General features: G+C 29.8%; 1 protein-coding gene across 1 annotated transcript in view; it reads left to right on the forward strand.

The window, feature by feature from the left end:
- LOC111630082 overlaps nt 1-12,968 on the forward strand; it is a 46,501-nt gene that overhangs the window by 24,183 nt on the left and 9,350 nt on the right. Inside the window, exons 2-3 of the mRNA XM_023374106.1 lie at nt 1,399-1,491; nt 12,596-12,653. Of these exons, the coding sequence (XP_023229874.1) occupies nt 1,399-1,491; nt 12,596-12,653 (151 nt within the window). The remainder of the gene's footprint in view (nt 1-1,398; nt 1,492-12,595; nt 12,654-12,968) is intronic.

Raw genomic sequence — 12,968 nt, forward strand, 5'->3', positions numbered from 1 at the left:
GAAGCACTACTCTAACCTATTGATGTCTCAGGGTCACTATTTCAATAACTGAAAGTATTTGTATTTTTAAAAGATTTTCTTCTGGAGTTTGTATAATGTTATAAGACTTATTCTAATTAAGAAAAATAAGGAATTTTAATTAAAATTTTGTAAAATTCGATGTTAATGTTTAGAAAGTTTCTTTTTAGATTGTAATTATTTAATTACTTAGTTTTTAATTGTTTTATTTTTTTATTATCAGTGCTTTACAGTTTAATATTTTTAATTTGTAGTTTTAATTATATGTCATAATGTAACAAATTTGAATTGTTTTTTCTGTTGATTAGATTTGTGCTGATTTAGAATAAATATTAAAAAATTTAGGGTGTGTTAATGTTTCATTTTATATTGATAAAAGCAGTCAGTCAGAGGTGACTACTTTGAACAATGTAAAAAAATTAAACAATCTTCATAGATAAAGATATGTGTAATTTCAGAAATGTTTATCATTTTATTTTAATTTTCAGTAGTAGTAATTTTATGGTAGAATTGATTGATTTAGTTGATATTAATCTTAAGTTTGAGTTGCTAGAGAATTGAAAATTTAAATTATTTTTAACATTATGTTTTAATTTATATTATACTAGCTGCAAGGACCCGCTTCACTGGGTTTTTATTTGTTTGTACATTTGTATGTAATATAGTTTTTGTTTTTTATATATAAAAGACTGTTCTAAGTAATCTAGAATATAGCTGCAAGGACTCACTTCGCTGGGTTTTTATTTGTTTGTACATTTGTATGTAATATAGTTTTTGTTTTTTATATATAAAAGACTGTTCTAAGTAATCTAGAATATAGCTGCAAGGACTCACTTCGCTGGGTTTTTATTTGTGGGCAAAAAGTAACGATAGTGAAGATTAAGATAATTACATTATAGCCAATCTTACCTGTTTTCACAGAATGCAAGAATTAGGTCCCCCGTTTCCAGACTAATTAGAGAATTTTTACGTCCAGTCAAACGAACTATTTTCAATTTGATCAATTTTCTGGAACATTTACAATCATTCTATAATCGAACCAATTCGAATTTAAATTCAAAAATTTTTTAAATCAAAATAGAAAATCTTCCACTTTCAACCACTTTCAAGCCCATATCTCCCGCACCCTTCTAGCTATCGAGACGCAACCACCATAGTGCACGAATGGAGACTTGGGGCTACTACCAAATACAAACACCATTTGTGTGCGATGTGCAGTTTTTGCTGAAAAGTGAAATATAGGGACACACATGTCCATTTATATATATTACTATGCTCCTGCACATGCAAACTTCTTACACAACAAACATTTTAAAATAATAATAATATGAGTTTTGTAATTTTCTTCAGATTATTTGACAGAATATTTTTTATTTGCAGGGTTTTGAGTTTCTAGACTTCAGTAATATTGCTGAAGATGAGGTCAAAGAAATTCGGGAACTGCTGAATCCAGCAAATGGAGTCACAGTAGAAGTGAGTAAAGTTAATTTTAAATATAAATTGATTTTGTAAAATAAGTGATCATCTTACAGTAGAGCGTCGTTTATCCGAAACGTCAGTTATCCGAAAGAATTCCAGTCAGCCTAAAGTATAATTTTTATTTGTTTTTATATGTTTAAATGTATTTATTTTGTTTGTAAAACATAAAGAAATCATTTTTAATGATACAATAGCCACGATTATTATTTTAAAAAGTTTACGTTAGGCTTAACATCGACAAAAATTCAACACGAAATGATACGCAACGGATAAAAATTTCAACACGGGATAAGTTAATATATTTTTTCGTACATAATCAGTTATCCGAAAAATAAGTTATCAACGGAGAAAAATTTTAACACGGGATAAGTTAATATATTTTTTCGTACATAATCGGTTATCCGAAAAATAAGTTATCCGAACAACTCCAGTCCCCAATTGGTTCGGATAAACGACGCTCTACTGTATTTACATAATTGTAAAAATTATTAAAATTAAATTATATAAGTTTTTTTTACTGTCATTAAATAAAATTTAATTTTGTAATCAACTGTTTACTTTACTTTAATAAGAATGAATATAATATTTTATGGCAATTAACCACTTTAGAGTTACATAATTTTCTTGGAGTATATTTCTCAAAAATTCACATACTGCATTTTCATGGCGATAATTCTTGGCGACATATAACTTGCAAATTTAAAAAATTGTTGGAACTGAAATAAAATCTGCACTGGGTGTACACCAGTGTTGTTGAGTCAGAGTCATAAGCAATTCTTGAGTTATTGCAGTTGATAAAAATGGACAAAGTGATTCATAATAAATTTAAGTTGTAATACAAATAATATATGGTAAAATATCTTATTTCACAGATAACAATTTATTATTTATATCCTATATTGATATATAAGTAAAGGAGTCATAATCAAAGTGTTTTGTACCAACTTCACAGCTGTGGTGTATACTCTGTAACTCTGAAATGACAACGAAAATATAGTACAGTAATTACTTTATGTATGCAAATTCACTTTAAAATTTATTTAAAAAACTTTTAAAGTTTAAATAATCAACTTTATGGAAAATAAATGTTACATTAAAAGATGTGTTTTATTTTGTTATCAGTAACATCTTAGATGTATATTTAAAAAGTAGTTTTGTTAAAACTTTTGTATCCCAGTAGGAGTAAACTAATGTATTTGAGAATATGAAACAGATTCCTATTTTAAACAGCTTTCCATGTCTTTGTTTATGCAGTTTTTATGAAATCTGTACTTATTACAATGCTTATTAGCATGTAGTTTTGAAGATACTATTACAAATATTTTTTTCTCATTTTCTTTGTTTCCTTTCTATTAGAAGAAATTTATTGTAAATACAATTATAAAAAAAGTGAACTAGGAGAAACCAAAGAGAAAAAAATTAAATAAAATTTTAAACTTAGAATACATCCAGTAATGTTTTGAATTGGTAATCAGAATAAACAGAACAGGGGAAAAATATAACATTTGTATTTGTCATATCTATTGTCTCAATGTATTTATTTGAAATATATTATTGTGTTGTTGTTTTTGAAAGTTTTGTGGAATTATTTAAATGTCATGTCTATTTATTAATGAAATAGCTATATAAAACAAAATATAAAAGAAATATATAAATAATACATACGGTAGAGCATCAATTATCCGAATATCGATCAACTGAAACATCAATTAACCGAAAGCTTTCTAGTCAGCAAATTTAAATTTCCACTAGTGCTGTGGTGCTGCAATCTTTGGCTATGTCTTGGGCGACTCCAATATTATTTTTGTTGGATGTGTATTTTAGCTGGCAGCACTGGTGTGACCATGAGAGGGTACTTAAGGACGTGCCAGGATTTGAAGGAATTTCAACATGAGATAGGTTAATATATTTTTTCGTACATAATCGGTTATCTGAAAAATTGATTTTTCGAACAACCCCAGTCCCCAATTGATTTGGATAATCAATGCTCTACTGTATATAATTAATCATTGTAGGTTGGCCATTCAGCATAAAAACCTCAATTTATCTTCTTAATTTTGTTATTCTTGCACAGCTATTGCCACTTGATTACTAAGGGCACATATATCTTTTTTCTGACTTCTGGATGACCTATATGGGCATTGGCTAATAATAATTGCTGGCAAGCTATATCTCATCTTAATTCAGCTAATAGGTTCCAAATGCTTGGGTGACTACAATGAAACAATGGGTTTAAGACATTGTGAAAACCTTCATAACAATTTGTAGTTATAGGACATCTCTCAGCAGCAACATCAAAATGATTCCATATTCTAATTGGAAAGAGAGGTGATCTTCCTTCAACTCCTTTGATGTAGGTTGAGAAGAAATATGTGAGGACTTTACTGTAGTTGGCCTCATCTGGAAATGTGGCAGCTTGTTGGTGAAAGACAGTAATTACATCTGGTATTGGTACAAAGGAGAGAGCATGTAGGGACTTCAGTTACAGCTTTATGTTAATATCAGACTATTACAGTTCCTTTAAGCCAACACTGTTGAACTCCCTAATAACACTGGCAAAGGTAAAAGCAGCATTATTTTACTTCTGCTGTGGAAAAGCAACTTGAGCAGCAGACATACATGCTTTTTCAAACTCCAGCAGAATCTTTTGTGGTGTTATATTGGGCAGCAATTGTTGCAACATGGAAGCATTCTGTTATATGTATTCATATTATTTTTTTGCAAAAGAAAATAAATACATGGTGTATATGAATTGCCAATTTTAGCATGCCATGGATACAGCTGATAAAACATGCTAGGTGCTTTATCAAATGTTCTGTCTCCATAAGTGACATCCTTGTCTAATTCTGAGAGCAGATCATCATTTCCAATTGCCAATACAGTAGAGCGTTCTTTATCCAAATCAATTGGGGACTGCGGTTGTTTGGATAACTTATTTTTCGGATAACCGATTACATACGAAAAAATATATTAACCTATCCCACATTGAAATTTATCTCTGTTGCATGTCGCTTCACGTTCAATTTTCGTCAATGTTAAGCCTAACGAAAATTTTTATAATAGTAATCGTGGCTATTGTATTGTTAAAAATTAATTCATTATTTTGTACAAACAAAATAAATATATTGAAAAATATAAAAACAAAAAAACTTATACTTTAGAAGTTAATCTAATATAAAAAACGTTTGATTCAGCATGACACACAGTCCTCAGAAAAACACCACACAAAAGTGCCAGTGCTGCCAGCTAAAACACACCAACAAAAAAATATTGGAGTAGCCCAAGACATAGCCAAAGGTTGCAGTGCCACAGCACTAGCGGAAATTTAAATTTGCCGATTGGAATGCTTTCGGTTGACCGGCTTTCGGATAAACGATGCTCTACTGTATTCTTTCTGGGTCATCAGCTCTCATATACAAAATGAGGTCAGCATGCTTCTCTGGGATAGGAAAATCAGTTGTAGCTGGATTAGAAATATAAGCAGCTTCTTTAACCATTCTTCCATATTTTGAAACCGTGTTGTATTTTTTATTTGTTTTATAAGTACAGTGTAGCATAATAGCGATTACTTGGCATGATTCATTTCTTTATTTCAATTTTCGTTGAAATAAAGAAATGAACCATGCCAAGTGATCGTTATTATGCTACATTGTGCTTATAAAACAAATAATTTCTTTAAGGTTTAGAAAGACTTTGTATGAATGAGGATTGCTTTTGTCAGTGTTCTAAAACATTTCTATTTACTTCTGGTAAAATATTTCCCATAACATTTCTCGGAGTTGCACCAACTGCCTTCACGTCTTGCTTCATCGTAGTCTTTAAAATGTTTGCCTGTGCTTGTTGAGGATTAGAATCATGGCAGTGTTGTGGGACCTCTCCAATGATATTATCTTCCTGTGTCTTCAAGAATGCCTTGCATTTGATGGCAAAGTAGACTCCAGGTAATCACTCTATCCCTATTTTCCCTATACTTGGTATAGTAGAACTTGATTTCCTTTCTGTGTCAATTAAAATTCCATGATAATAGATCTGTTTCAAAAAACTTTATAATTTTATATTCAAACTTTGTCATAGTACTAAAGTAACTAGTAGATTATATGGGCAGATAAGTAACCATCAATATGATTATGAATGCTTACCTTGCAAATAAATTGTAAGTCTACAGTGAATATGTGGAAGATGGATCACCCCTTTTATTCTAGAAAACTGGCGATACAATTGCTAAGACGTTTTCACAACAAAAATTTTAAATGCCATGCGAAATACTAGCAGAAAATGCAATAGGACACTAAGTAAATGTGTTATATTGTAAACTTACTAAAACTGCATTAGGGACATCAAGTAAAAGGGCACTTATTCCTTGTAGTCCTATAATCTGGTAAGCCACTCAGTTCATAAGAAGTACCTACCTACCTGGGGACCCATTCTGAGCTCTTCCGGTAACTTAACAAGAGCGATACGTGGGACATTCAATAAGTCACCTTAGCGAAAGGCAGTTAACGAACCTTAGACAAATCGCTATTCTGTGCTCCACGTTAAGTGGGTTTTGCTATGGGTAGTCATTCGAGATGTGTCTGGGTTCCACGCTATTGATAGCTATTATGTTTTAACCAATCACTGTTTAGTTAACATTGTATTTTTGTCATGCAACTGCAACCCACCATTTTCAAGTGAAGCACATGGTTTTAGCATTGTCGCATACTAGCTCTAGTGAAATAGTTTTGCTTTAAAATGTCAAAGAAAGGACGAATCTAGCAAACTACAAGTTGCCAGTTTGAGATGCTTGTTAATTTTATGGAATAAACCCTAAATTAATGTCAGGGAAGTTAGATGCTTCCTTTACCGTAAAAGATCGCCAGAAATTGTGGCAAGAAATAGCTGACCGTTTGAATTCCGATGGAGTCAGCTCACAGAAAGATCCAGAGAGATGGCGAAAAGTAACTGATAGCTTTGAATATAAATATACAAATATATGACTATCATTTTAATTTATACATATGCGAATGAAACTTATTTCAAAAATAATGTTCATGCTATAGCTACTTTAAATTTTAACAAGAAAGCAATTACATTATTCATACAATATTCATAAATAGTTAATGTTATTATTTTTAAGCAATAGATTTATTTAATGTTAATGTTATTATTTTTAAGCAATTGGAGAGAGAGTTAATAAACACATAGTTTATTAACTCTCTCTCCAATTGCTCGTGAAGTAAAATCTTTCTTACACCAAAAGACTTTTGTTACATTCCTAACGGCAGCTCGAGATAACAAAAGCTTAGTTATCGCACGTGGCTATTGGTACCGAAAACGAAACATATAGCTTGGAATAGCATTTTCACAGTTGATTAAATGCGAATCACGTGGTTCTGGTAGAAAGTGGTTTTTATCGTATTTGCTAGCTTAATGATACTACTCAGAATAGGTCCCCTGGATGGATAAATCCCTGGAATTGAGTTGTTCACAAATTGTAATGCAGGGGTGCACTTGAAGAGTGTTTATGCTGTTTGGTGTGTAATGGTAAAAGTATTTGTCTTTACAAATTGATTCTTTAAACTTATAAAGACAAATCTAGAAAATCGTCAACCCTTGTAATTACTTAGTATTCTTGGAAATGTAGGCACACAGTTTATTTATGTTTTTTGCTAAAATGAAAAGGTTTCATCTCATTATTCCATACATCTGGATAAGTTACTTATATTAAGAAACTAATATTTTCAGCCTATTTTGATAGACTGAAAACATTAGGAATAAAGAAAAAACTCAGCAAATAGAAATCAAGTGTGTTTCTTAGTATAAGTAACTAATATTGCTGAGAAGGAGATAGATAATATCTGGATAAGTTTTAACAAAATCCAATAAGGAGCCACAGGTGGCCTGTGAAGGACTTACTCATTGAAATGTTGTATACTTTGATGTTTTTACATCAAATGGACAACCTACAGTGATTAATATACAATGTATAGAGATATGACAATAAATGTTTTATTTTTCTCCTGTTCTCATTTGTCATAGTCATGTTTCTTCATGTTCTATTTTTCATGTTCTGTTCTTTCATGGAACCATTTGAATTCATTGTTCAGTTCCTATTTTGCTGTAGAGAACAAACATATGAAAAATTGACAGTTAGCTTTTAATAGCATTTTTAAGTTAGTTTTTTGAAGCATTATTGTATAGAGAGGGCAATTCTGGAAACTTACCAGTTTTCAATGTACAAGTTTAGTCCCTATATTTCAACCAATGATTTTATATAATTAAAGCATATTCTGTATGATAGAAATAAGTACAAATATTTTATAACTTTGATTAAAACATGGATTGATATATAGAAATGAATTGGAAAAGAGTGACTGGCAACATGTTTTCATGTGTCCTCAATAGGTTCGGGAAGAATTGTGACAGAAGCATATACTTCTGTCACAATTCTTATGTTTCATGTTGTCATTATGTCATGTTTCATGTTTTCTAAAAATGACTTTGGACAAAGGAAAAACTATTCAAGTACTTCATAATAAAGTGCAAGTTGCAAAATTTTCAGATAAGCTACTTGTACACTACTTGATTTGAAAGTTTTTTAAAATGAATAATCTTGAAAATACAGTAAAAGCATTTTATTAGCTTGTTTTTCTTGTAAAAATGACCACACTTTCTTAAAAAATTTTCGATTTAAAGTAAACGATACTAGTTATGGAATTGACAATCCAAAGTTTAACAAATTTTATTTATTTTTCTTTACAAAGTATACATATATGAGAATCAATGAGCTTTCAGATAAATGCAAATGTTCTTAATATGAACTATTGAAATCTAATGAAACAATTACTCAAGATTAAACTGCAAATTCAAAATTTAGTGAGCATTTAAAAATAAAATATATTTGGTTAAACTTAAAGTTGTCATCTTTTAATTATGACAATGCTATGTTAGATCACAAATAAATATGATTATGCAACAAAAGTTTTTCTGGAAAATCTGTTATATCTGACATGTTTTCAGTCTTTACACAAACAAAATTTCATTTGTTTTGTTCTCTTCGAACAACGGGAGCATTGTACTCTGACAGAACACTGTTTTCCTGGCATTGTTACTACTATAAACAATGTATTTCAATCAGTTGTTTATAGTAATCTGTTCAGAGCTTTCCAAATAAAATACAGTAGATCCCCCTATAAGACGGTAGATACGTTCCGTTCTTTATGAATCAATTTTGTAGGAATCATAGTTTACGGACTACGGCTGTTTGAAAGGTTTTCTTTCATAAAATTAATCCATTCTAGACTAATTCGACTCAACATTTCCAAAATACGTATATTTTTTATAAAATAATCCGTATAAACTACGTTATAAACAAAAAATTGTAGGATTACTTACCGAGTGTGTACCCTTTGACTACGCTCGTTGCTAAAGCTTGGTTTCGTCGCGGAACAGCGCATCAAATTGCGGCCGCGATTTCTGATATTATTTTTCTGCGAAAACTTCGTTGACCTTTGGAGACATCATTAATATAAATAATTTTTATGGCCGTTAAATAAGAAATGTTTCTTTCACAAGAAATGTATAAAATTACAGTACTAAACAGACGATAGGTCGCCTAACTCGCCGTAGCGTGACGCTAGACGGCGAAAAATATATATTTAATTATAATAAAGTTACAATAAATTAAGTTAATATATAATTATATATACAGTACCTAATTTATATATAATTAATATATAATTATATGTACAGTACCTAATTTATATATAATTTATATAATACTGTCCAGACGATAGAAATCTCTCCGTAGCGTGGCGCTACGGACGGCGGGTAAGTAGTTCGGCTGCCCGATGACGTTTTACGTATTATAGGAGTTATTTTTACCGTTGTTTACGGATAATGCCACAATATTTATAGGAATCATAACTATAGGAAACGGTTTTATAGGGGGATCTACTGTACTTTCAACCTGATTCTTAATGGTTACTATCTATATAATTACCAAAAGCATATACCAGAAACACATCTTCGTTATTCTGTCATGTATTATTCTACCTATATGGAAATTTTTCTTGGATAATACCATATTTTAATGGGTGTTGCACTTTTCATGACTGTGCATATCCAGAACATCAGCTTTTTCCTGTGTCCTAAATTTAGAATACACACTTTGCTTTTTAGTTTTTATTATTTACGTAATTTGTTATTTTACATCCAGTGCATATTTAACTTATTTTACAAAATCAATTTTTCAATGCAACAAATATTAAAATTTGTGATATTTGCCCATGATTACATCATCAATAGATCCTGTTTGAGGCTTTCAGAAAATTGTTGTATATTCTTATATTATGTTTTTAATCTTTCAATTTTGTATACTAGAAATTTGATGATAAAATGTTTTATATTTAAAATGACAGATTTTGATGTCAAATTAATATAGTGCTGGACCAAATTTGGAATTACCAGACAAATTGGCAGTTTTTGAAACTGGCTACTTTTGGATTTGACATATTATAGTACAGCTGTAGTCACTGGCTGCTTCGTTTTGATTTCTGTGGCATATGAATCTCACAATACCATTTCCAGTGTGTCTTAAAAGCAATTTCACTCTTTAATTTTTATTGTTTATTTTATATTTTAAGTATGTATTTAGTCTGTGTCCAAAAAATCAGAAAATCTAGAAATTTGGACAACTACTGGTTCCAAGCATGCTGCTCATTTCGTCCAGTACTATATTTCTTTTCATAACTGAATTTAAATAATATGAATTTAAAAGAAAACATGTTGCTCTCATCTACTAAAAAGTTTATTTTTTTGTGTAGTCTTTAGAAACAATAAAAAAATTAATAATTAACGATAATTGAAAATTCCAGGTTATTACTAAATATGCATTGTACAAGATCTTTTATACGTGTCAGTTGAATTTGAATTTAATTTTAATACATAAAAAAATCATAAAATAAACATTTTTCCATCAGAGAAATTAATAAGAACATATAAGTACGTTTGAATACCATCTGTGTGATCACCCAGAAAAATCAAATTATGTGAAATAAGTCAAATATCAAGAGTTTTAATTCTGAGAAAATATTTATAGATAATTATAGATTTGTAATCAATTTTGTATGTCAGGCAATATAAAACTAATTATAGTTTGTATAATCATGCCACTTAATTAATTACAAATTTTCTAGACAGATTGGCCAATTAAAAGAAAAGATGATTAATCTAGAATAGTAAGATTTATAAAATAGAGTAGAATCTCACTAATTCAGACTAAGTGATGGAAAGCCTATTCTGAAGTAGTGAAAGTCTGAATTAGTGAAATTCTTGCTCAAATACATATTATATACTGTATATTTTTGCAGATAAGACTACCTTCAGATAAGACGAGGTATAAATTTTTGTCAAAGTTTTATAGTTTTAGCATATATATCTCCTATAAGATGACCCCCAAACTATCAACAGCCTATGAATTCAGTTTAGATCAGCGATCATCATCTGGATAATAATACTGTATAGCGTATATCGAATTAGAGGTAACCCCCATATAACACGGCACTTTTATAGCACGGATTCACTCTGACATGGTTCGAGAATTGGGTAAAACCCTTGTACAACATGAAATGTAATAAATTTTTACTACTTAAGTACTAATAGTTCATGAAAATTATTATTTTTGTGAACTATTAGTACTTAAGTATGTAAATTTTCTTTTCTCGCCTTCTGTCGATACACATGGTCCTTCTTGAAACTTGTTTCAATGTTGCCAGATCTCGACACTTTGCTTTTGATGTTGCCAGATGTTTTTCCCTTATTCCATACTTGCTTTATTCTTCATAAGTGCTTAGCACCATATAAGGAAATTTATAAAGATCTTTTAACTAGAAGCAAGCAGTCTAAAATTACATACTTTTTGCAAAAGGTAAAGCATGGATCTGAAGATAATGCAGAAAAATGCTCAGAGGATAAGGATAACTTGCCGCTTTCTTTTTGGCAAGTTATCCTCGGTTAATAGTGCTTTTAGTGATAACAAAGAAAACATTATTTAATTTATATTAATATGTATCAATTAAATATCTTTATTAAAATTTTCTTATCTTAATTATGAAAATATAATAGCATGTTTTTTTTAATTTTTGGAACCTAACCCTCCTTTTCGTATTAGTTCTTTGTTTTGTATAACATGGATTTGCATAACACAGCAATTTTTTGGAATGTAACTCCCGTGTTATACAGGGGTTACCTGTATATCCTATTTGTAATTTTTCAAATGAAAAAATTTATTTTCTTGCATCTGGCAGCACTGCCTTCTATTGTTGCAAACATTCACACTGATTTGGGCATTTGACCTTGACTATTCACAAAAATAGTGTATGGGCTATTCTATTTTGTGGACACACCCTACTCTCTACTGGTAAATAATTAAGGTTTGTTTGTTTTTTTACAATGGTTTTAATTTATATAAATTTCAATCTAATTTTTTTGTATCTGTCCTATAAGATGACTTCGGATTTTGGGGCCTTCTTTTATGATTCAACTATCATCTTATCTGCGGAAATATATGGTAATCAAAATGTATACTTTATTTAAAGGCATTGCTCTTGTCACTGCCAACATTTACCAATTTGAGCTTACAAAAAGATGATAATTTTGTTTGCAGTTTCTTTTAGTATAAAATTTAAATTTAAGTGTAGTTTTCAAAAATCAAATTAAATCAAAATTAGACTTTTCTTACGTTTTTAACAAATTTCATGAAACTGTTCTTAGAGTTATAGTGGTAGAATTTATATATAAATTAAATAGTTTACTAACATTTTTATGAATTGTTTATGTTATAGATTTGAAATTAGGAACAAAAAAATAAAATTGTTTAATTCTTAGATATTGAGAATTTGTTTAAGTTATTTCTATTAAAAAATTTTGAAATTTATATAACTGATATAATTGTAAAATATTGATTCAAATATATTTTATATTGGTAAAAATAATAATATTACACTAAATGTAGTGTCCCATTGTTATAATTTAAAAGCAGCTGTACAGTTTGACAAATTTGTTTTTAAATATTGGAATAAAGAGATCATTTAATATTTTAAACAAATTGCCATTTTAGCTACCTTGGGAATTAACTCCAGATGAAGTGAGTCCAGAAACCACAGTTACAGAAACTGGTAAGTATATGAATATATTACTATATTGTTATTACTTATTCTGTGTTTAGTAATGTAATTATAACTATTGTCTATTTCATTTTCTGCATCTTAGAAAACATTTACTGTAAATAAATGCAATTACAGTCGACCCCCCCTATAAGATCATAGATACGTTCCATTCTTTAGGAATCCGATTTCTTACGAGTCCTTCCAATCACAGCCCGACGTGTGTCAAGTTTACGGACTACGGCTGATTGAAAGGTTTTCTTCCATAAAATTAATCGATTCTAGACTAATCCGACTCAACATTTCCAAAATACGTATATTTTTTTG

The sequence above is a fragment of the Centruroides sculpturatus genome, unplaced genomic scaffold (assembly GCF_000671375.1).
Source record: "Centruroides sculpturatus isolate CEXI.00-Female unplaced genomic scaffold, Cexi_2.0 scaffold599, whole genome shotgun sequence".
In the NCBI taxonomy this organism is placed as follows: Eukaryota; Metazoa; Arthropoda; class Arachnida; order Scorpiones; family Buthidae; genus Centruroides; species Centruroides sculpturatus.